Raw genomic sequence first — 24,813 nt, 5'->3', positions numbered from 1 at the left:
GAGAATTTCCTGTAACTTCATGGCGTAAGAGATTTAGTTGTGTCTCCTCCACCCTCAACTTCCTAAAGTTAAAGCCATCAGCTTTCAGCCTCCACTTGAGGTTGGCAAACACTAAACTGAAACAGACTTCGTTTGCTTCTTCAGTACACGAAGCGGGTTAGGCTTATAAAGCCAGGGTGAAACTGGGATTTAGATTAAGTGATTGCTAGGGGAAATGGAGTCAGTTGCTGCAGGATGTGGGAATCGAGCAGGACAATGAGACACAACTTTCTTACGGAGTTGAACTTATATAAAAGGAGTGCCTCAGGCTGGAACAGATGGCCACAAAGGCAAGAGTTTGCGAAAGTCCAGAATGCCCTTGTCGGAGCTGGGCTGGCAGTGGCGGAGGGCTGTGTGTGGAAAGTCATACCAGTGGAACTTCATTTTGTAAACTTTGTTTGTTGCTCTAGGCAAGCAGAAGCCCAAAAAAACAATTAGGATGGCTACCTAAAAGACTTCAAGTCAGCTTTCTTCAACCAGGTGTTTTCCAGATGTTTTGCACGCATGCACGCATGCACACACACACACATTTTAAACTGAACACCAGTTCTTTTATTTGTTTGGCACATTCATGTTAAAGGTACGAGGCAGACAATTAATTCATAAGGCACATATCAAGGTTAAGAAGGGGAATCTCACCTTCCTTGGTGCTGAGTCGAGATGACGGCTCCGTATGGGCTGGGGTGTTGTAGGATAGCAAGGAGCTACCTGGGAGGGGGGAAGAAAAAGAAGAATAGGGTTGGTTTGGTAAAAGGAGGGGAAAACTGGATTAGGAAGAGCAAAGGATATCGCGAAACGAACATAAGGGTAGACCAGTCTCTGCATTACATCTATGCTAATAACAACATCCATCTCCAAGCAAGAGAAACATGGGGTCTTTTCCAGCAAAAAGGCACAGGACAGAGAGGCTGTTTCGCGCTGAAGCATTTCAAGAATGTTTTGTGCTTTTGTCACTCGCTGAGCATTTTTCAGCCCCCTAGTTTTCCATCGAAAATGCCAAAGAAGCTGCATTCCTTTTCAGGACCGGCCCTGAGACATCTAGCAACCAGAAGTGAAGATGCAATCATTTCCCTCTGGCTTTCTGCCTTAGGGAATTGAGGTGAGTGAGAGTCAAATCTTTCCTTCAACTCTCCTGGGGTGACAGGGTCCTCCACCATGCTGAAGAACAGGGAGCTTGCTTCGGAGGGGTGGAGGGTAGGCTGAATAACACCCACTGCCTTCTTCTTCAACACCACTCTCTTTCCCCCAACCTCATGTGTGACACTTGAGGTGGCTTGCTCACTCTCCCTAATGAGAGGGCCGGTGTCATTCCTTTTTAAAAGGGGATCCTTGCTGTTTTTTATTTCTCAGAAGAAAATACAGTGGAACCTCAACTTACGAACTTAACTGGAATAGTGTTCGTACGTCAAAATGTTCTTAAGTCGAAGCAAAATTCCCCATAGGAATGCACTGAAAACCATTTAATCCGTTCTGACTGTTTTTGGTTCATATGTAGAGGCGCCGTTCGCAAGTAGAGGCATTAGTTCCCATAGGAACTAATGCAAAGCCGGTTAATCCGTACTCTACCACATGAATTTAGGTCAAAAAAAGGGCAGGAAAGAGGGGGGGAGGGAACACCTTCTAAACACAAGACCTTTTAACCCAAGCACCTTTTAAACAAAACCAAACACCTTTTAGCTTAAAAAAAGGCGGACCACCTTTTAAAAAGTACATGTTTTTTTTCCGTTCATAAGTCGAAGCTCTGTTCGAAGCATCTACCCTGATTCCCAACTTGGGAGGAAAGGTGGGTATAAATCAAAGCAAATCAATAAAAACACCCTCACCTATGGAAAGGCAGTGGCTTCTAAGACTATGCTAGCTTTTTTATTGATGGTCTAGTTTTCTACAATGAGATCTGCTAAATTTCAGACAGCTACCTTCCAGGGTTTACATACTATACACCTTCAAATTTTGCTTTTTTTCAGAAGCAAAAGGAAGGAAGGAAGGAAGGAAGGAAGGAAGGAAGGAAGGAAGGAAGGAAGGAAGGAAGGAAGGAAAGAAGGAAGGAAGGAAGGAAGGAAGGAAGGAGTGGTGCCCCATACCATTCATTGTGTGCCCTGGACACAAATAAATATATAAATTTTCTTCTCTCCAGAACTGAATCTGGTGATTCCACTTTTATTTAGACCTCATATAAGTTGGTTTGAGCCAAGCTGATATTAGTAATTTGGCATTTATCCAGGACTGGTGCACAGCACTCGTGAAAATTAAAGAATTCCCCATGACCATCTTCCAAATTCCCTAATTCTTCAAGAAGACCTGGTTCCTTGGGCTTCCTTGATTTCTCGGAATCCACTGCAGCAAACATGCCCAAAGAGAATGCCCTACATTCAAAATACGAACACCCTCAACCTTTAAAATATTAACGTGCTTCTCACTAGGGAGCTTTTGCTGATTATAGTCAGTTTCCTTCTGTCCTACAAAGGCTGGCGTTGGCTTCTTTTTGCTGGGAAAAGGACAGAATCCAGAAAGCAAAATAGGGGAAAATGGGTTTAGTTTTATTATTTCTTTTCTTTTCTTTTTTTTTCAGTAGAACTCCAATCAGGCCATCTTGGTGGCAAGATTCTAAAGTGTCTGAAAAAATATATGTCCAAAAAACCCCCCAAACTTCTCCTTTCTAAAAGCAAGAAAATAATGAAAACCGCATAGCGACGGTTAAAAAGCATTTGGCCACTTAAACTGGACCAAGTAGACGGGTGTGTCTAAGGGCCATGCACACCTATCTTTGTGGTGTTTTGTTTGTTTGTTTTTCTTCCTCTCAAATATCTGTGAGGGAAATACTTTAGCCCTGACACATTTTTTTCCCTAGGAGTACTGGAAGAGGATTCTGATTTCAAAGCTCAGCAGGATCAGTACCAGCCAGGCATAGAAGTGCCAAGGGACATGATTTCCAGTGATTAAACAGACTGCCAAGGCAGCCAAAATGCAGACTGGCGCGGTGAACGGGGGGCTAGAACAGAGGGGAGGTAAGAGGGGAGAGAATTACCATTTCACTGAACTTGTCAGATAAAGCAGAGGACCATTTTGGACTTGAAAAAAAGGGGGGGGGGGAAAAGGAAGGAAGGGAGAGGGAGAAAAAACAACAAGTGAGCTGGTCCCGCCAAGAGGGAAAAAGTCGCCTCAAGTTTATTGCTTAAAATTCTCACCTTTGCCCGACAGTCTGAAGTTTCTGGTGGGAACACCAGAAAAGGAAGAAAAATGTGTTTCCTATTAAGACGTTTAAATGAAAAAGGGAGGGGACATGAAGCGAGGTGCTGGTGGTTCGGTGGGGTGGGGAAGCGCAGACGGCAAGGCTTCCCGGGCAAAGAGACAGGCAGAAAGGCTGGAACTAGCATCCTTTCTGAGATGGGTTTAGAAGCGAAAGGAGTGATGTAAAACACATCCCAATCTCACTGCATGTTTTGCTTTTCAGTCCAGATATATGGTTCCTCAGTGGCCTTATTCAGCCATGGCATGGCCCTCTGTACATGCTCAGCATAATTGTTTAACCACCATGACCCATTTCTCAAAGTCTGAGCTTTGCCCTGCCTTAACAAAGTTATTCCCCCTTTTTTTGTTGCTTAGTTGTTAAGTCGTGTCCGACTCTTCATGACTCCATGGACCAGAGCACACCAGGCCCTCCTGTCTTCCACTGCCTCCCGGAGTTGGGTTAAATTCATGTTGGTAGCTTTGGTGACACTGTCCAATTATCTCGTCCTCTGTTGTCCCCTTCTCCTCTTGCCTTCACACTTTCCCAACATTAGGGTCTTTTCCAGGGAGTCATATTCCCCTACCCCTCCCTAAAAGTGCAGGCATTTCAGGCTTTTATTGTAGGACCTACAGATTGTATTTTTAAGTCTCTTACATTGGGGGATAATGAGGAATATTTGGGACAGTTCATGCAAATGATGCTGCCTATTTGTAATTCCCTTTTTTCCTGGTCTGAATCAGTGAATCATTAGATTAGATTGTAGTGCCAGTGTTTTGTTACCTTGTTTCCTTGCTCTCCCCACAAATTAGCTGCAAGGCAGGTCCTCCCATGAGGCTACCTTAGGAGGCAGATGATGGAAGGCAGGACAGCGATGTCGGAGGGTGAAGTTGTGTCTAATGTCTTTGGGCTGCCCTGAATTCCCTCAACTTCCAAACGTTGTCCCCAAATATCTGTGAAGATTCTCAGTCATCCAGGTGGGGTTATCTGGAAGTTGAGTCACGGCAACAGGACTTTTATCTTGTTAGTTTGAAGTATTTCGCTACTCGTCCAAGTAGCTTCTTCAGCTTCAACATTTGGTTGTCCCCAAATGTTGTTGCTGGTCTGGAAGTCAGTTTCAGTTGCCAGGCCAGTGGATAATATGAAGGGAAACACGGGACGAACCTTGTCCATTATTTCTGGATGTAACATATCTTGGGATGCCCCAATCAAGGACAGGCAACAGACACTTTTCCATTAGGGTAGAACTACAGAGTCGGAAGAGATCCTGGGATCACTTAGTTTCCCCCTTGCATGGATGCAAAAATTCCATCTCTAAAGCTTCTCTAACAGGCAGCCATCAATTTCTGTCTGTTTGCTCTGTCCTCTTCTCAAGTCATATAACAATTAAGGTTGCACCGTCCAACATCCATTTTAAAACAACTTGCCACATGATCCCAATATTGGTAAGCACCCAATCTCGCAGATAGCTCTGGCAATACGCCAGTGACAAATACTGACAAATTCATCAGTACAGTGGTGCCTCGCTAGACACTTACCCCGCATGACAGTTTTTTTCGCTAGACATTGACTTTTTGTGATTGCTATAGCGATTCGCAAAACAGTGATTCCTATGGGGGAATTTTGCTGGACAATGTTTGGTCCCTGCTTCACAAACCAATTTTCGCTAGACAACGATTTTGACAGTTCCCTCCGTGCTCGTATAACGGGTGTTTTCAGGACCTACGCTTCGCAAGACAGCTATTTAAACAGCTGATTGGCGGTTCGCAAAGCGGCTTTCCTATGACCGATCTTCACTAGACAACGACGATTCTTCCCCATTGGAATGCATTAAACAGGTTTCAATGCATTCCAATGGGGAAATGCTTTTCGCTAGACGATGATTTTGCTAAACAGCTATTTCAGTGGAACGGATTATCATTGTCTAGCGAGGCACCACTGTACCATGCCTCCACAGAGCTTGCTGTGCAGTGACTGGCATATAATATATCTGCAGAGTTGCTACTAATCAGTACTGCGCAAAAACTCACTGTATGCTTCAACTTAACTGTTTAACACTGGGGGGAAAATGGCTAGGTCAGAATGCCTGGGTGCTCAGGAGTAGAAGGCAGAGAAAGGAAGCAGCTGATCCCCTAACACAGTGGTTTCCAAGCTTGGATCCCCTCGTGTTCTTGAACTAAAATTCCCAGAAGCCTTCACCACTAGCTGTGTTGGCCAGGACGTCTGGGATTTGTAGTCCATCTGGGAAAGCTAGCAGGTATCCAGTCTGTGATTCTTGCCATCTGCCTGGTTCCAAGTGCTACCACTAGACTACTGTGTCTCCATCGTTCTCTATAACAGGGGAAAGAGAAGCTGTCTGACTGAATGCCTTTTGTAGTTCAGAACCTCAGCACTCAACAGTCACTGGAAATTAAATCTGGAAAAACAATAAATTCCCTTCAAAGGCGTTACGCCACAAGGGAGTTACCCAGAAATCCAGAAACCAGACTGTCATTAGGCAGACATAAGAACAGCTGCTTGGAAAAGCATAACCTCCAGTAGCCTGCTTTGGCCCAGAAGCGTGCTTTAATGAGGACAAGGCTTCTATATATTTCTTAAAGCATCCCAATTATAGCCAAAGACATGCAGAGGGAAAGGAGTAGGAGAGAAAGGGGACTGGAATTTGCATCCTATGACTACTGTGTAAAGCTCAAGAGCCGCGACGAGAGGGAGGGCGAAGCAAGCTTGCTATAGTCGCTGCGTTTCAAAGAGGCAGCAAAACACCAGCATGACAACGTTGCTGCCACTATCCTGGCACCTAGTCCGATGTGGGTGGAAAAAGGACTTGGCAAGCCACCGGAGTATTTCTGATCTCAAAGCCATTTATACTGAAGCAAAACACATTTGTGGGCAGATGAGCTGTACGGCTGTAGAATTAACCAACCAATATGACACCGTTTGCTTTGGGCTCAATCAAAATGAGATGTTGGCGGGTTAAACTATTTAAGTCCTTAAAATAATTTTGAAAGATGTGTTGACTCCCTCACAACTGACTGAATCTTGTTAACTTCAGTTGTTTGACTTTTTTTGCCCTGTATGTTTTTGTTCCTCTTTCACTGTGCAAAACAGACTTTCTCTTCCTGTTCTCATTTTCTGTGTGTGTGTGTGTGTGTGTGTCTCTCTCTCTGTGTGTGTGTGTGTGTGTGTGTGTGTGTGTGTGTGTGTGTGTGTGTGTGTGTGTGTGTGTGTGTGTAAAACAGAGGGGGAAATGTGTCTGTTTCATTTTTTTCCCCCTGTAATTTGAATATTTTTATAGCTGAAGTTCTTTCCCTCCATATATATATAAAATCAGGGCAGATACAAAAGTCTTACCTATCTTATGCATTTTATACATGAACCTCTTTCTCTGTACACATTAGGAAGTGTGTGTGTCTGGAATAAACCCAGGTTGATCAGAGATATCTATTTACTTACATCCATGTACATTTTTATAAACCAGACAATAACTTCAAATAAAAAACAATACCAATCTTTTAAGGTCAAGTCACTTGTTAAGCTAGATGCACCATATGCCGTGTATATGAACCTTTTGTTTTTCGTGAAATGTTTAAGAACAAGTCTGGATACAGCTTGAAAAACGCAGGAAGCACTTGAGAGATCCCATTTTTTTTCCTACCTCTAAATTGGAGGTAATTTTTATTAGAGAACTTGTATAGACCCATCTTAACAACAAACAAGATTGTGAAAAGCACATTTTGGCTCTGTTAAAAGCGTTTGACCATATAGGTTTAACTAGTTCTGAATTGACTAATAGACAGAAAATAGGATTTCTCACAGCATTGCTAGGGGAATGTTTTGATGTTTTTGTATCTATTTTGCATAGCAAACAGCTAAGTTTCAAAGGTGTTTGCACTGTCTGAGGGAAGAGTACATAGACCAAATGGGTTCCCATGATACCTCGATGAAAATGCATTGTGAAAATGGGCAATGTACAGTAATGAAATATGGTGAAATTTCCAAGCGGTTAAACTGTCCATAAACTGAGTATTTTAGATGAACAGCAAGAGACTGACACAGTGCAAGCTCAGAGCGCAGATGGCAACAGTATGGAGCTGTGACATCGTCACTTTGCGCACAGAGATGCAAACACAATTCTGGATCTGCAAAACCAAAAAACTTGCTATATATATCAGAATAAATCTATATGATGCAACTGTATAGATCCAGGTTCGTAAGACTCTTAGGTCCTCATTCCTGCACCAAGGTGCTGGATCTGATACACAGTGACTTGATTAGACCAAAGTCCCAGCGCTGGGACATAACATAGTCTGATATTTGTGGATGCTATTTTGAGGTTCTGTGTAACCCATTTGCCGAAGGAGAAGAGTGAGATACATGATATGCTGAAGTATGTGGCCATGGTGATCAACCCCAGACAGATAATGGTGATGATTACCTTTCACACTACACACACATTTTCCGAGAGAAACAAGGCATTTTGTACAGGAGAAATCTTACACACTCCTCAGCAGAATGAAATAGCAGAAAGAAAGCTGAGCTATCTTTTGGAGATGACAAGATGCATGCTTGCAGATACAAAGTTGCCCAACTAATTTTGAGGTGATGCAATTATGACAGCAACGTATCTCCAGAACAAACTGCTAACCAAAGGCACCACAAAAAGATCATTTAGCTATAGCATGACAGAATACGAAGCACAGAACATTTTTGTACCAAAACAGAAAAGGCAGACCCCGGACTCTAGAACTGAACAGACTATTTTGTTTGGCTGTGCTCCAGGCAGCAAAGGCTGTAAACGGATAAACTTAAAAACAGGTGAAATCAGCATAACACATGTGATTCATTTCAATTAACAAAAGAAAGTTGAAAAAGAGGAACAGAAGAATGTTGGAACTGGCCTAGATGAAGCTACGCCAATCCTTCCACAATCTGAGCCAGATATGAAGCAGGAAAGCGATGACACACAAACTGAAAGTAGTACACCAAGAGAAGGGGACACAGATGTTGAGGGACCTATGCTACCAGATGCTCCAGAACCAGCCACCAGATGCTCATTGCAACTCAGAGAAGATGCTTCTGCAACAAGGCTTCAGGCAGGGGTACTTGGACTACAATTCCCAGAAGCCTTCACCACCAGCTGTGCTGGCCAGGGTTTCTGGGAATTGCAGTCCAAAAAATATCTGGCTTACCTAAGATTGGGGATCCCTGATTTATGGTGATGGTCCTATGTCGTAGGCTGGTCATAGACAGCTTTGTCTTCCACAGCATCTGAATTCATTGCTGCAGTTAAAGCACGCAGGGAACTGCTATGCCTGGAGAAGTTGCTGAATGACTTTGGGATGAATTAAGAGATGACAATCCAGGCACTGGAAGACAACTAGAGTTGCATCAAATGACTATCAAAGTGAGAAAATGAATGCACACACCAAACACAATGGCATGAGATACTGCTGAGTTTGCAACCTGACTGAGAAAGGTGTCCTTGAGATACTACGGCCAGCTGATCAAGCCTGATTCCAGAAGTTGCACAGCCACCTTCAAGACGATGGCTACATGTGAGTTTGAGAAAGGGTGTTGGGGTTTAATTTGCAACCTCACATACTGCCTGCAGTTTATTTGACTAGGAGAGACTTTTCTGGGATGGCGTGATTATTTGTCCATCCCTAACCAACTGATCTTTACAACTTCGAATTCAAAGAGAGCCCTGCCTCTCTGCTGAGCTTCCTTTCCCTCTCTTTAGTTTGTTGTTTGTTTGCTGTTGATTTGTTCGGTTTTTTTTTTTTTTGGCTAAGTATGTGTGCAGTAAAGAAAGCAGTATACACAAATCTGTAACTTCAAGTGCAAGTAAGTAAAGATTTTTTTATTCTTTCTCCTACTAATGTCTTAGTGTGAGTTTGAGACTTTAAAAGCTAGTTAATGAGAAAGGGGTGGACTCTGGAGAACTTGTAGCTATTCTCCTCTGTACGTATTTCTATTGTGCAGCAAAAAGGAAATTTATTTCTTTTCTTCTGTTGTGCAGCAAAAAGGAATTTTATCAGAAATTCAAAACTCTGCAACATTTTCAATACAGTAATCCTTTATTCTTCATAGCTTTTAATACTGTTTATTTTTAAAATACTATAAGCCGCCATGGGTCCTTTTGTTGAGAAAGGTGGGGTATAAATATGACAGACAGACAGACAGACAGACAGACAGACAGACAGACAGACAGACAGACAGACAGACAGACAGATAGATAGATAGATAGATAGATAGATAGATAGATAGATAGATAGATAGATAGATAGATAGATAGATAGATAGATAGATAGATAGATAGATAGATAGATAGATAGATAGATAGACAGCGTGACACAAATGGGACCAGCCCAAGGTATTTTGCTGCTTGGGGCAGGACAGCAAATAAACATCCATTCAAAGCACATCATATCCTCAGCGAGTCACATTATTTTGGCACCAGACGCTGAAAATCTCAGATCCGTCAATTCCTCCCTCCTAGTAGTAAATATATATATATATAATAAATCAAACTACGAACACTGGGCTGCCCTTTCATGACATCCCAAATCTGTTGCCTGTCAACTCCCAGAAATCCTCAGCCAGTATTGGCCACTTATTCAGTTGCATGACTGTTGTAACTCATCCTTACTCAATATAATTCCATTTCCTTTGTTTACATATTTGCTTTACTAGTTATATTTCTTATATGGCTCATAAAATGGTATTTTTTCTGACACTGTAAATTTCATTTTAGAATAACAACAGTAGCATAGAAATATCGCATTAAAGCAATACAGTTCAACCCAGCATAAATGCTAGCCATATATATGTCATGGTATTAAAACAAAACAAAAAAACAAAACAAAACAAAACAAAAAAACACCAAAGGTACCAGAGAAAGAAACGGTATTGCACAGACTAAAATACTAGACTTTCAATGCTGAAAAGGCTAAACTATTTTTAAAGCCTGAGAGAATGGGGAAAAAATTAACCTTAGATAAAATTAGCAGAGATAAAGGTAAAGGTTCCCCTTGACATTTAGTCCCGTTGTGTCCGACTCTAGGGGGTGGTGCTCATCCCCGTTTCCAAGCCATAGAAGCCAGCGTTTGTCCAAAGACAGTTTCCGTGGTCATGTGGCCAGCGCGACTAGACACAAAACGCCATTACCCTCCCACTGTGGTGGGACTTATTTATCTACTTGCATTTTTACATGCTTTCGAACTGCTAGGTTGGCAGGAGCTGGGACAAGCGATGGGCGCTCACTCCGCTACATGGATTTGAACTGCTGATCTTTTGACCTTGCAGCCCAGAGGCTTTGTGGTTTAACCCTCAGCGCCACCCACACCCCTAAAAGAGAGCATACTCAGTAGCAATTTCATTCATTCACCCTGACAGGCGTATAGCTAAAAAGGAGAGTGAAGGGTCTGCTTACTTTCCCTGAGGTAACTGAGGTGAGACAGCAGGACTTCTGTGTTGTAGAGGGAAGTGGTCCGGAGGAAATCCTCCTTGTTCATCTTACACAGTTCTTTGCCGTCCATGTTCTGGAAGAGGTTGGTATCAATCTCCATTAAACCATATTCTTTGATAGCCCACTCCAGCCACTGACGGACATGTTCCTGGGTCCATAATGTGGGATCTATCAAGAGAAAGGTAGGATTAGGGGAGGGGGTTGATCAATAAACAACACTTTACCAAGGAATTTGCTTTAGAAAAGCAATAACATTTTTTTAAAAAAATCTTTCTGCAGTTCCACAGGGTGCAACATCCCAAGTGATCCAGGCAGATAATAATATGTTAATTAATTTGCACACATCTGCCTTATCCTGGTTCACCAAAAGCTTGTCTGGATTTTATAAAGTGTTTCTAGGATGGGAGTGTGCATTGAGGATGTGGGCCAAATCTGGTCCTCCTGAGGTATCAATCCTGCTTTTTGACCTTCCCTAGAAGGCCATAGCCCATCTGTATCCATTTGGTGAATTCTCAGCTTTAGCACAGTTTTTTTCCTGTTCCAAGAAATGTCTTGTTCATGGCTTAATTATTGGCAAGTATGAAAATAACAAGTGAAAATACATTGGTCCAGCCATGAACAGGTTTGCAAGTGAATGGAATTTGTCAAAATGCAGCAAAGAATTTGTACCCGTAACTTTCCTCTACATGTTCAAGGTTTTCAGCAAAGACCAGTCAATGTCTTCCAGGTTATTCTTTACCTTGCAGATGCAAAAGAGCCATGCTGTTCTGGCACTATCTCTAGCTCCTTTCCTAGTGGAGGCTTAGAACAACCCCGGGTTCAGTCTCACTTGTTGTATGAACCTTTGTCACCTTGAGAACGATGGATGGATGGATGGATGGATGGATGGATGGATGGATGGATGGATGGATGGATGGATGGATGTGCAAAACCTGCCACCTGAGGCAAAATCCTCATCCTAACTAGAGATAGGCCCAACTCTGCCTGATCAACCAATGTACATTATAGGTGTGCGATAAAACTACAGCCAAATAAAGGATGCAGAAAGCTGTGAAAACCTGAACAGCACAGTACCTATGTGAACTATTACTCCTGTGATTATTACTGAGACTTCAGTTACGAAGACAATAGAGATGAGTCCAAAGCAATGATTTCCCAACAGCCAATGTCTGATGGAGCCAAGAGGTTACGAAGTTGCTTCTGTCACCCTCTCTATGGACCCTAACCTGGGCGAGGGAGCTGCTTCTAGACTTGCTGGTGACTTTCACAAGGCTGGCAAAGGTTGGCCAACTGTTTGTTTAAACAAAGGTTAAATAGCTGCTTCAACCATCCAAGTTGTTCAAAAATAGCAAAAATAGCAAAACTGCCTAATTTAGGCTGCGGTCACTCCAGCAAAATGTTTCTGAGTTAATCCTCGTGAATGTCAACCCTTTTTTGGGGTGTGTGTGTGTTTTCAGATGATGCACAGCCACTATTGAATCTTTTAGTCTGCCTCTGTGCTATCTCCACATCAAATTCCACCCACTAGGAGGCTTCTAATTTTTTGTTGTTGTGGTTTCCACCACACAATTACAGTGGTGTCCTGTGTGTACGGCTGTACTGATATTTTTTTCTAGCAAGTCGCCTTGCATTGCTTCTGTAGGCAATGTCATTTGCCTGGACGTCCCTTTAAATTTTTTTTAAAAAAATATATTAGTGAGCGGAGAAACGCATGTCATCAGTCACTGCACTTCACTTATTTGTGGACCTTTCCACCAGGAGGTGTTCCTTCCCCCTGAGCCTTTTCCTATTTTCCTCTTGGGGACCTGATGGTAGAGCTGCAACGAAAACAAAGCCGAACTATGAGTTTCTCTGCTGCAAGATGCACAAACGCAGCAGAGAAACTCGCACCCATCAGAGAAATGTTACCAAAACATCGATGTAATGAAATTATTATTATTATTATTATTATTATTATTATTATTATTATTATTATTATTATTATTATTATTATTATTATTATTATTATTATTATTATTATTATTATTATTATTATTATTATCATTATCATTATTATTATCATTATCATTATTATTATCATTATCATTATGATGATGATGATGATGATGATGATGATGATGGAAAAAAGGAGCCCCAGAGACATAGACAACCCAGAGAGAAATATTCCAGTACTGAAATTTAGCCAGTCATATCATATCAAATTTAGGGAAATGCTGTGGTAACTCAAAAACATGTCAGAACACACACTCCGGGATATATGTCATGTGACCACAACACGCGACTGCTTGGGGTGTAAAAGACGAGAGAAAACAGGGAGACTTTTCCTGCTGTGACACATTCTTAGGCTGCTGAAATGAAGCTGTCATGGGATCGGCAGGAGTAGACTTTTGGGTGCAACAGATAGAGCTTGAAAGACTAAAATTTTGAGCTATAGAAGTGGCTATGCTGGCTGGGACATTTGCAGTCCAAAAAAATTATTTCTCCAAATGTTGGGATCATTAAGTTCTGGTCTGGCACTGTAAATAAATTCCTAGACACAGAATATACCCAAACATGCTCTGTTTGTTAACTGTAGATACATGCCTCCATTTAGTCCTGCTTGATAGATCTTGAGTTCAGCCTGGATTACACTGATCCTCTCACAGCCCTCTTTCCAACTTCTCTTTTCTAAAGAGTAACTCTATTCTTCGTGCTTACACTTATTATTGGTAGCGCTCTTGGCCTCTGGAAGCAACACAGCGACAACCAGGCTATCCAAACCATTTGGCCGCGCATTTGGCCCATTACAACGTTTGTACAGATGGTTATTAAAAATTTTGGAGCGATGTTTATTGCTGTGCTCCAGAAAGTAGTAAATTCTATGAAAATGACCTCTCCTCGCTCAGACACGTTTGCTTTATATGTCTGAGTCATATTTCCAGACTCGACTGACAAAAACAAACTTTTAAACTCCCGCCCACTCGCCCTCTGCTTGCAATGCGAGTCCTGCAGAGTCAACACAGATGGTGAAAGGCTGAGACACTGGATGTGGTTCATGATTGCGTGTCACTGTCCGAGGCCAATTTAGATCCATATGGAGATTATTCTTCTCCCCCATCTCTATTGGTGGTGATCTGAAGAACTAAACAGGGCACTCCTGTATTTTTCTTGCCCAGGCTGGCAGGATATATGGTCAGAGTATAGAAAAGTTACTTTATGATCCTTGAATTGTACAAGTAGTCTTCCAGGGTGGGAACTCTGATGCAAAGAGTAACTTTTCCAAGCCCTGTGCAGGAGAACAGCTATTGGACGAATCCTGTTCAAAGCATAAATCAAGTTGCAACTTTCAGTCTGTTCTTCCCTGGTAAACAAGGCACGCCTGCAGTGATTCTTGGGAATGTGTATGTGCCCGCACCAAGTCAGCATGCGTGCGAGCCTCTTAGAATTGTGGCAAGGGCACTTTGTTTACCAGGGTGAAATGGACACAAAGATAGGGTCTGGCTTACACTATGAACAGGATCTCAACCTATGTTATGCTTACGTTATGTGAACATTGTCAGGCATTCAGGTAGCAAGAACAGAACGTTGGATAGAAAGCGGCCTTACTATTAGCTCCCTTAGTCTGCTATTGTCTATGCCAGTGGTTCCCAACTTTGATCCCCAGATGCTCTTGGACTACAATTCCCAGAAATCCCACACAGCACAACTAGCAATGAAGACTTCTGGGAGTTTTAGTCCAAGAAGATCTGGAGACCCGTCTGGGGACTACAGTACTTCTCTGTGTTATGGACAAAGCCTGCAATTCTTTCTGCAAAGCCTAAGCTCCACTGGTTGTTGTGGGTTTTTCGGGCTCTTTGTCCGTATTCTGTAGGTTGTTCTTCCTAACGTTTCACCAGTCTCTGTGGCCGGCATCTCCAGAGGACAGCACTCTGTGGTCTGGTGCAGTTGGCTTGGGAGTGCAGTATTTATGGCTGTGAGATAGGCTTTTGTCTTTTTCTTTAGATGGGTAATTAGTGTGTCTTGTTGTGGGTGTATTGTTGTGCTAAGGAGAAGAGATTATCTGTCACTGTGGTTGATTGGTGTCATTAGCTGGTCTTTTGTGTGTAGTGATCCCTTGTCCTTGTGGCTGGGTAGAGTTTGTTGACCTTTTGCACTCTGTCTTTTTGAGAGCTGGGAACCAAGTTTTGTGCAGCTTCACACTTTCCTCTTTTTTGTTGAAGTTCTGCTGGTGCTTGTGGATTTCAAAGCTCCACTGTTAAATGATGTTCCTCCTCCATTGCCTAAGTTATGCCATTCTCCAATGATTTATTTGAGAGATTCAGAGTAAGCACAGTGGACGTGCCATATTAGTGGCACTAAGTTATGGCTCACCACAAGAATGGGAAAAATGCTCCTTGCAGGGATATGGATCCCAGATTCCTCCTGGCCACTCCTCCACCTCAAAAAGTTCCCATCAAATCCACACAGCACACCCTTGGTCTGTATGGAGCGGTCATTTGCAATGGAAATACAATTCTGCTCGCCCAAGGTCAGTTCTAGGCTTGAAATGGCCTTTTGAAAAACAAAGACAGGAAGCGGAAGACTTTAAATACATGCAGAATACGCTGAATTTGGGAAACCAGTGCATACCAAATAATATTCAATGATAATTCTTCCCTGTTTTTTGTAATATTATTTTACTATACATTTCATGCAAATAAGTGACATGAATCTTGCAGCCTCTTGCACACAGTGATCAACCAAGAGGGGGGGAAGGGGGACCTCTTTTCACTTTGAGATTTTTTGATAAAAGTTCTGCCCTTCCAAGAAATCTCATGGGAAATCTTGTGGGATTTCCGGAATGCTTCAAGGTCATTCCCCCACCCCACCTCCCAGGAACATCAAATTTCACAGAATTTTTCCAATTCGTGGGCAAAACAGCATATCTTTCCTGTATCAAACTGACTGGAAGGCAAATGAGGGTGTTGCCAGGATTTTGCAGGTACTTGTGCAAAATTGGAGGAGGGGAAAGGCGGAATGGGATTAAAAACAAAACAAAACAAAACAAAAAACAGGGGAATAAGTTCCCAGAAAACCAAGATACTGGGAAATTGTTATTTGTTTTTTAAACTACTTTCTCTGTCCTTAATGAAAATAGACACGTTCTAGGAAAGTCTGCTGTTCCCCCACCCTTTTGAGGATGATAACATGAAGCTTAAAATACTGTTTTCACAGAACCACCTATCAGTTTATCTGCATCTATATCCTGTGCTACTTTCCTCATGACTGATAGATAACTAAAACTGCAAGGGAGTATATTTAGCAAAAAGAAAGAAAAAGAGAGAAAGAGCCAAAACATAATCTGTACCACACTTCATTCTCCTTTCGTGTTTTCCCAGTTTCTGCCTTTTGACATTTTTATAGTTGTAATTAATCTGCTGCATTTCCCCGGTCTATGCTTATTGAAATTTTGGTGGGTGGAAGAAAGAATGGTTTAGAGGCAAAGAGATAATAATATTATGAATATAATCTAACAACAGAAGTGTGTCTGAAGTTCTTAAAATAATCAAGACTAGAAGCCCTTTTTTAAATAAAGGGTACACTTCTTATGAAGCAAAGCAAACTATGTTCCAGCTCTGCTTTTATACCTTCCAACATTTAACAAACAAACAAACAAACAAACAAACAAACAAACAAACAAACAAACAAAAAAGCTCACTATTTGGACACTCCTTTCTCACCTCTTACATTCTTAATATTAGGCATGGGATTTTTGGATTTTTTTGGACTACATATCCCATAATGCCCCATTCTAGGAGTTGCATCAGGCAAAGCCACACCTACAGACATCTAAATGTGGCTCGCCTGGAGAAAAGGCCTTAACTGGGGATGCAAGTCCTAGCCTCTACCCTAGTTAACTGTTCAAAAAGGAACCTCACCAATGAGGCTGTTTCCCTTCTGTTTGGGAAGCTAGGATGGGGTGGGGCCTATGCTAGGCCTTGAAACTTTCCCCGCTAGGCCTTTTTTTTGGCTGAGCCACATGAAGGTATCTATGGATTTGGGTCTCTCTAGAATGGGAATGTATGGGATTTGTAGTTCAACAAAAATATCTGAATATGCAATGTCTGCTTGATACACCATGAACTCATGCATCTTGGAAGTCTTTACCAACCTGAAACGGAATGCTCTTAATAACACTCCACTTGGTAAAATCAATTACAATGCCCTGGTGTTGCAACCTGATTCCTTGATGAGCAAGTTTGCCTGGGGCCTGAGAGGAAATTTGGATACAATCTGAAAATAGATCTCACTATGGTTTTTCCTGTAGTGATGTATGGAAGTGAGAGCTGGACCATAAAGAAGGCTGACCGCCGAAGAATTGATGCTTTTGAATTGTGGTGCTGGAGGAGACTCTTGAGAGTCCCCTGGACTGCAAGGAGAGCAAACCTATCCATTCTGAAGGAAATCAACCCTGAGTGCTCACTGGAAGGACAGATCCTGAAGCTGAGGCTCCAAGACTTTGGCCATCTCATGAGAAGAGAAGACTCCCTGGGAAAGACCCTGATGTTGGGAAAGTGTGAAGGCAAAGGAGAAGGGGATGACAGAGGATGAGATGGCTGGACAGCAACATTGAAGTGACCAACATGAATTTGACCCAACTCCCGGAGGCAGTGGAAGACAGGAGGGCTTGGCGTGCTCTGGTCCATGGGGTCACGAAGAGTCGGACACAACTAAACAACAACAAAAAAGCTTCAACTGTGGCATTTACCTGCTGGAACAATCACTCTCCTCTCATTGGTCGTCATGTTGGGGGGAGGAGGACCATTCTTCTCGTCCATGTAGGTTCCGTAATTCAAGGGGTTGGATTCGGTTCCGGCACCGACCATTTTGTTGCATTTGCTCACACTGCAGTCCACTGGGGACTCCCTATAAAGTAGACAAAGATGTTAAGTCAGTATTGTCCAATATTACCCTCTGTGCCCTCAAACAGGGACATACCCTCTAAGAACTTGTCAAATGATGATGAAGCAAAATTTGTGCACCTACATTAAATAAAACAAGTTGCTTTTCCACTGTTTTTTCAAAAAAGAAAGCAAAGTATCTTCACATGCTGAAGGAATGACGACATGTTAATGTTCGAAAGGCAGCTGGACCAGATGGAATCATGGGACGAGTTATTAGGGGCTGTGCTGCAGAATTAGCTGGAGTTTTTACGGATATTTTCAATCTATCCTTGTTGCAGTGTTCAGTCCCCACTTGCCTGAAGACATCTATTATAGTGCCAGTCCCCAAGCAGTCAGCTGTGGTATCTCTCAATGATTACAGACCAGTAGCTTTAACATCTGTTGTTATGAAATGTTTTGAGAGATTGGTGCTGGATTACATTAAGGCTAGTCTTCCACCTTCTTTGGACCCATGGCAATTTGCATACAGGAAAAATAGATCTACTGATGATGCTGTGTCCATTGTACTCCATACTGTATTGAGCCACTTAGAACATCAGGGAACTTATGCGAGGCTGTTGTTTGTGGATTATAGCTCTGCTTTTAATACCATTCTACCAAATAGGTTGTTTTTTAAAATGATCAACCTGGGATTACCTCAGGAGATATGCATGTGGATAAAGGATTTTCTGACAGATAGGCCACAGTCAGTAAGGATGGGATCTCACCATTCTTCTACCCTGGTACTAAGTACAGGAGCTCCCCAGGGCTGCGTGCTAAGTCCCTTCCTCTATTCCCTGTACACACATGATTGCACCCCACTGTATAACACCAATGCAATTATTAAATTTGCGGATGATACGACAGTGGTGGGGCTCATAAATAAGAACAATGAGTCTGCTTATAGAAAGGAAGTACAAAGGTTGATTCTTTGGTGTAAAGAAAATCATCTCACACTTAACATAAAAAAAACTAAAGAACTCATAATTGATTTTAGGAGGAAGAGATATGTACATTTACCACTGTACATAAACGGTGAGGAAGTGGAGAGAGTTGGTAGTTTTAAATTTCTGGGTACTTACATCTCAGAGGACCTCTCATGGACTATAAATGCCAACATGCTAATGAAGAAGGCACAGAAGAGGCTGTATTTCCTGAGAATGCTCGGCAAGTTAAATTTATCTCAGCATTTGCTTCTGTCATACTATCGTAGCACCATTGAGAGTGTCCTAACCTATGGCATTCTGGCATGGTTTGGGAGTAGCTCTGTAGCGGACAAAAAAGCTCTACAGAGAACCATTAAAATTGCCCAGAATATCATCGGGCTCCAGCTACCAACCCTGGATGACATCTTCACATCCCGCTGTCTAAGGAAATCACATAGCATCCTGAGAGACTCTTCCCATCCTGCTTATAACTTTTTTGAACTGTTACCATCTGGCAGAAGATATAGAACAATTAAGACTCGGACCACACGTTTTCTCAATAGTTTTTATCCCAGAGCTATAATTGCAATTAATAATGAGCTTAAAGACCACCAGTAGTGAATAATTAGTTGGACTGTGTAACTTGGCCTGCGGTGTAGATGTTTGTATTTTTAGTGGGGGACTTTTAGTGGGTGGGGAGTGTTTGGGAATTTTATGTGTGTGCATGTGTCTGGTCTCTGGGTGTCTGTGAATTTCGTTGTATGTGTATATACTTACAATGACAATAAATTATTATTATTATTATTATTATTATTATTATTATTATTATTATTATGTTTGAGGACTGAGTCCAGAGCATAGTGTTTTTCTCCCAAATACTATGCTTTCTGTCCTGTCCTCAAATATTGTAATGTAACATAGCCTTTTCACATTACTAAAGTATCCTAATCCTAGGGATGTTGGCAAGACTTGGGTCTGACTCCCAAGTCTGAGTCTTTGGCACCAAGTCCCAAGTCCAAGTCTCTATTAAAAACAACCTTTTTCCCCCATTAAAAGGGTATCTGAGTCATGAGACATTTAAAGAAAGCAAGTTGTGTCCAAGTCGAGTTGGCGGTGCGACTTAAGTCCAACTTGAAAGTGAGTCCCATGACTCAAGTCCCCATCCCTGCCTAATGATAATAACAAGAGGAAGCATCATGGTAACATGTTTTATGATTAGGACCTTCATCATGCCATGATTGTAATCAGCACCTGCAAAGGCTGCAACAAAACATTATGATGGTCTAAGGCAGTGGTGTCCAACCTTGGGCCTCCAGATGTTCTCGGACTTCAACTCCCAGAAATCCTGGCCAGCAGAGGTGGTGGTGAACGCTTCTGGGAGTTGTAGTCTAAGAACATCTGGAGGGCCAAGGTTGGACACCACTGGTCTAAGGCTACTCCTATGTTCCAACCATGCCTTTCTCTGGGATACAGCATCCAAGAGTTTTACATTTTCTAGCCCTACAAATGATCCTTGATGTTCTCTGGCCGCTGAACATGATTCGCCCCAGAAATGAGCGCTCCTGGTCTTTCACCAAAGGACGATCCTTGGACACACCTCCAAATAGAGGCTGGTCCGATGTAAAGTACGTCCTATCTGTTAGCTTGCACTTGGAGTCCTTCCACACCCAGGCCAAATGCAAGAATCAGCATGACAACAGCACATTTCCACAGTGATGGTCAAGGGTGGGTCATGCAAAATCCCCCCACATGTTCTTTCACTGTATGGGCAGTGTTGTCTGATGCAACCATCGGCTAGAAAGAAAAAAGGAGCCAACCAAAGATCTTTAAAAGAAGCAACCCCATTCAGTGGGAAGGGAAGATGATGACTGTGTGTTAGATTCCCATCTGGTGAACAAAGCTGAAGGATTTTCCAATTGGGAACATTAAATTTGTTTGTTAAGGCACAGAAGCAGAATTACTCTAGCGTAGTTATCATGGCTGGGAGATAAATGTCCTGCTGAGATATTCCGAGGCAGATGGTAATTTTTTCCTCATGTCCTTTTGGGGAGAAACATTGCTTAGAAATGGAAATAAGATGTATAACTTACACATGTTCAAATTTAAGGTTGTACTGTTTTGCCTACTGTTTTTCCAGGCATGGAACCAAAGTCGGTCTTCCGAGAGGCAGATTGCTGAAGTTTTAATGCCCCCATGGCAATCAAAGAAAAGTTTGAGGAACTGCAGGCCAGTCCAGGCAGCCTTGCAGAGTGGGAGAAGGGGAAGAGGAGAGAGGCACTGAATATTTCTTATTGGCAGCAGAAATTCTCAGCGTCAGGTGTTAAAAGCTGTGAGTATCTGGAGTACAAAATGTTTGGCGTTTTGCAGGAGTTCTACTCCAGAGAATTGCAGCCTTTTCCAAAGCACTGCTTAGATTGCCAGTAGACCTATAAGATCAACAAGACCAGGGAGCAGTGGTGGCTGCCAGGTGAAACTTATGCTTCAAAATGCTTGAGATAAGGGCAAGAGTTGAAAGGGAGACATTCCCCCCCCCCCCGCTTACAGGTTTTAGTTTGCTACCACCAAGATTATGGAACAAGAAGCTCTGTGAGTCAAATGTTAGTGCTCCATACCCTGCTATGCTTGGTGGGCCCCCAATGCTGTTGTGTCACAAAGCCTAAAATGAGTGGAAGGAACCAGAAGAGGACCCAGTGAGTTCATCCATTTCTGCCTTATGGAAGAATACACACATAGGGACCTCTATACTGAACCAAAGATTTCTGGTGCTGGCTGGGAGGGAGTGGGTGGGGATGGATGAGCAGGTTTTACCACCACTTCAGGTACAAAAATCAAACTCCTCCTTCAGTTCAGTTTTCAACACCATTTGGCTCCCATGTGGAGACCTGGAATCAACTGTTGGAGACTTCCACCAATCTTACAAGAGCTTAATATGAAGTGTTCTCAATGGGCAATCATTTATGTGATAGTATTCTCTGTTTGGTGTCCAGTCCAAGTCCAGTTGAAGGCTAAACAACTGTCAAGGACTTAAAGATGTCCATCTACAAGTAGCAGTTGTGTGGTGTGCCATATTGTATTTCTCTTTTACTATTTCTAACTGTACAGCCTAATGACAGGAGTAAGCCTGCAAAACCGTAAGCCACCAAAGCCGTTCCTTTGTGAAGAGAGAGAGCAGAAGAGTGAAAGACTGAAGACGTTTCCAGGACAATGATCAACTAATCCTGCCCTTTTGCCCATAATACGAGAAGGAGGTAGGATCTGGTGCCCTGGGTAAAATATCTGTACATTGCATGCATTTTTGGACCTTCATGCTTTATAATTTCCAGCATACACTGAAAACATTTGATGTATGTTGAAAACTGCGACACACGCAACCCCTCCCCTCGCCACACCTTTTACATGAGTGGCATTCATCTGCCAAGTCTGTAACTCATGTTAGATCTGCTCAAGAACCGAGGGAGGAATGTTTAAGAGGTCATTAGCACCTTATAAACCCGGGTAGTTGTGGAACATGAGAACCCAACACAAACATTGCCGTCTGACAAAACACGCAGAGGGAGGCCAACGTGCCTGGTGAGCCATGAAAAGTGCACAGAGCTAGTATTGTGAGTGAAGTCCTCTGCACCCTTGCCCTTTGTCAAAGGAAGAAGTCTCCTAAAGCAGCCACTGGAACACCGGAAGCTGGCTTACATCTAGTCAGACTCTCAGCCCACTTGGCTTGGGAAATCTCAGCTTCTGGGGTTGTACTTGACCCTGCTGGATTCCCCATCCACTTTTCCCCAAATGACTTTGCCACCAACCCTGTACATCATCTTGGATGATGAATGCTAAATTCTGTTAAATCCCCCTCCCATTCTAAAATGTGGAAAGCTTCTCCTGTGCTTAATTATGAGCAATACGGGTTGTTATCTAAACTATGCTGGTATTTTTGATTCAACACTTTCCCATTTGGTCCTCACTTCCTGCTGGACAGTGGCCTTCTCCATGAAAAGCACAGGCTCTGCCATAGACTGACAGCTCTCTCTGTGTTGGAGAATGCTATTTTGCTCCAGCAGTGGTGGAAGGGATATTCTCTCCCAGTTGTGCCACACTGCCCCTGTCTCTGCTTCTCAGAAAAAGTTAGAAAAAAAAAAGAACCACAGTTTCATTTTAGGGAAACACTGGTTAGTCTTAACTACCATCAGTCCTGGTGCTGAGTAACTATGGTTAGAAGGTAGGGTAAATGTTGCTCCAGAAGAACAGTAGATGCAGGCTTTGCAGAATATTCTATTCCATTATATACAGCTTGATTAATCTCCACAGCTTCTGTTCCAGATTTTGGGCTTCAGGAAATGCAAACTATTTTATTATAGGTGGGGAAAAATAGAGAGAAAAAGTAAAAAAAAATATGATGGCACTTTTAAAGACTAACTTTTATATCTTTTAATCTTTTGGCATTAATATAAGCCATGTTACATCTCTTTCTCTTATGTCTGATGAAATGGGCTTGTCCATGAAAGCTCACGTTAAAAGATATAAAAGTTAAAGTACCACCACATTTTTGTCCTTACTTTTATTTTGTTTTCACCTATAATGCTCGCACAGACTAAGAAGGCTCCTTCTTCTACAAGGGAAGCTGTTTTATGTTTATTTCTTTGCAAAAAGAGAGAGGCAAGTTTAATTATCTCTTTCAATCTGCTTTCACAACGGATTTCTCCTTCTGTTTCACGGGCTTGGCTCTTCAGTTCTGTTTGCTACTTAATGTGATTGCTTGCATGCATGCACAGACACATTAAAATCTATGGAAAAGTGGTACAAACTTTGTTTGGAAGAGGATTTGGCTGCTATGGCTCTCTGGATGCATGGTGCTCACATTTCCAAGCAGCTTAAACCAGGATACCTAACAGTGAAGACTTATGGGAACTGCAGTCCATAAAACAAATATCCAGAGGGTCACAACTGGCCACCCTGGTTTAAGATGACTGAGAAATCACTTTAATCACTGTCACCGTCTTTAATAAAATATAGGGACCAAACATTTCGTAGGCTTTTCCTGACCAGTTAAGGGCTATGTTATGCCGGCACTGCCACACACTTTCTCCCCATTATTGAACATTCGAGTATCTGTGCTCCCTGAGAGAGAATAAATCATCCGGCAGGCTGTAGCATTGGGGTTGGGAGCACAGGTGAAGGCTAGAATAAAGAGCATTTTCTAAAGAGGCAGCTGGAGCCCCGTAAGAGAGCGCACTTAGTGGTTGGAGCGGGAGAGGAATTATGAGAAAGAAAACAACGGGAGGAAAGCAATGTTGACTATTCATAACACAGTGCCAGTTGCATTAGGCATAGACACTGGCCACTAAGAAGGTCTCTTCTATTTACCGGGCAGCTGATGGGCACGAAAAACAGGTGAGCGAGGCTGAATGGGAGAGCGAGGCAACCAGTTACGGGAACCAATCCAAACTCCTGTATCAGTGATGGAGAGGTGGGGGTGTTGAGAAGAGCGATTTCTGCATGGCAGATCGCTGCGTATTTGAGCTAATTCTCTGATTCAAGATAGCCAAGCATTAAAAAAAAAGGTCTTATTAAATCTCAAAACGACACCTGTTTTTTTTCTCTTTCATTATCAGCTCTTTCTTGCCTTTGCAAAAACTCAGCATAATCTCAGGCAGGCTTCCCTCAGTACCCCGTTGCCAAGATTGTGACCATTTAAGCTGTTTTTCAAGGACCGTCTGTCTCCAGGAGACTGGGGGGGGGGGGAGAGAAGAAATCATAATAGCCAAGGTAACAATGTGAACAGGCATTAAAAGGCTAGGTTTCGTTCACAATTGCAGATGATAACCAAGGCTTCTTCTCTCCGGATTACTTTGGCATCATTAACAAATTAAGCTGGGAAGAAAGATGAGTATTAAGGACCCTGATATGTGTGAAAAAGGAACAGTGAGTGTGAGAGAAAGCAATTGAGAGAGAGAGAGAGAGGGAGAGGGAGAGAGAGAGAGAGAATAAAATAGCCTAGATAAAAATTCAAAATGAAGCATAATGTGTAATTCTCTGAAAGATTAGCTTAAAATCCTTTCAAAATGCTAGAACCCAATCTCCCTACAGATATTTTACTCAGGGCCTCAGAAAATACAGATTTAGAGAGGCCACAACGGCTGATATCCTGTTTGTTCCATAGCATCATGTAAGGCTGATGACATCATCAGCTGGGACAATTTTTTAGAACTTTAAAAAAAACTCCCCTCCCCCTCCCAGGGTCCTGAGATTCCCATGGGATCC

At 42.4% G+C, this 24,813-nt stretch overlaps 1 protein-coding gene across 7 annotated transcripts in view; it reads right to left on the bottom strand.

Moving 5' to 3' along the window:
- The window catches only part of FLI1 (Fli-1 proto-oncogene, ETS transcription factor), a 121,732-nt gene that overhangs the window by 23,423 nt on the left and 73,496 nt on the right, over positions 1–24,813 (bottom strand). For all 7 annotated transcript variants that reach the window (XM_072979019.2, XM_072979020.2, XM_078379824.1 and 4 more), the window contains 3 exons: positions 17,461–17,618; positions 10,698–10,901; positions 679–747 (listed from right to left, as the gene is read on the bottom strand). In XM_072979019.2, the coding sequence (XP_072835120.2) occupies positions 679–747; positions 10,698–10,901; positions 17,461–17,618 (431 nt within the window). The remainder of the gene's footprint in view (positions 1–678; positions 748–10,697; positions 10,902–17,460; positions 17,619–24,813) is intronic.

Source organism: Pogona vitticeps, chromosome 8 (genome assembly GCF_051106095.1).
Source record: "Pogona vitticeps strain Pit_001003342236 chromosome 8, PviZW2.1, whole genome shotgun sequence".
Taxonomy (NCBI): domain Eukaryota; kingdom Metazoa; phylum Chordata; class Lepidosauria; order Squamata; family Agamidae; genus Pogona; species Pogona vitticeps.
The sequence above is the reverse complement of the archived record's forward strand: the minus strand, read 5'-3'. Positions and strand labels throughout refer to the sequence as shown.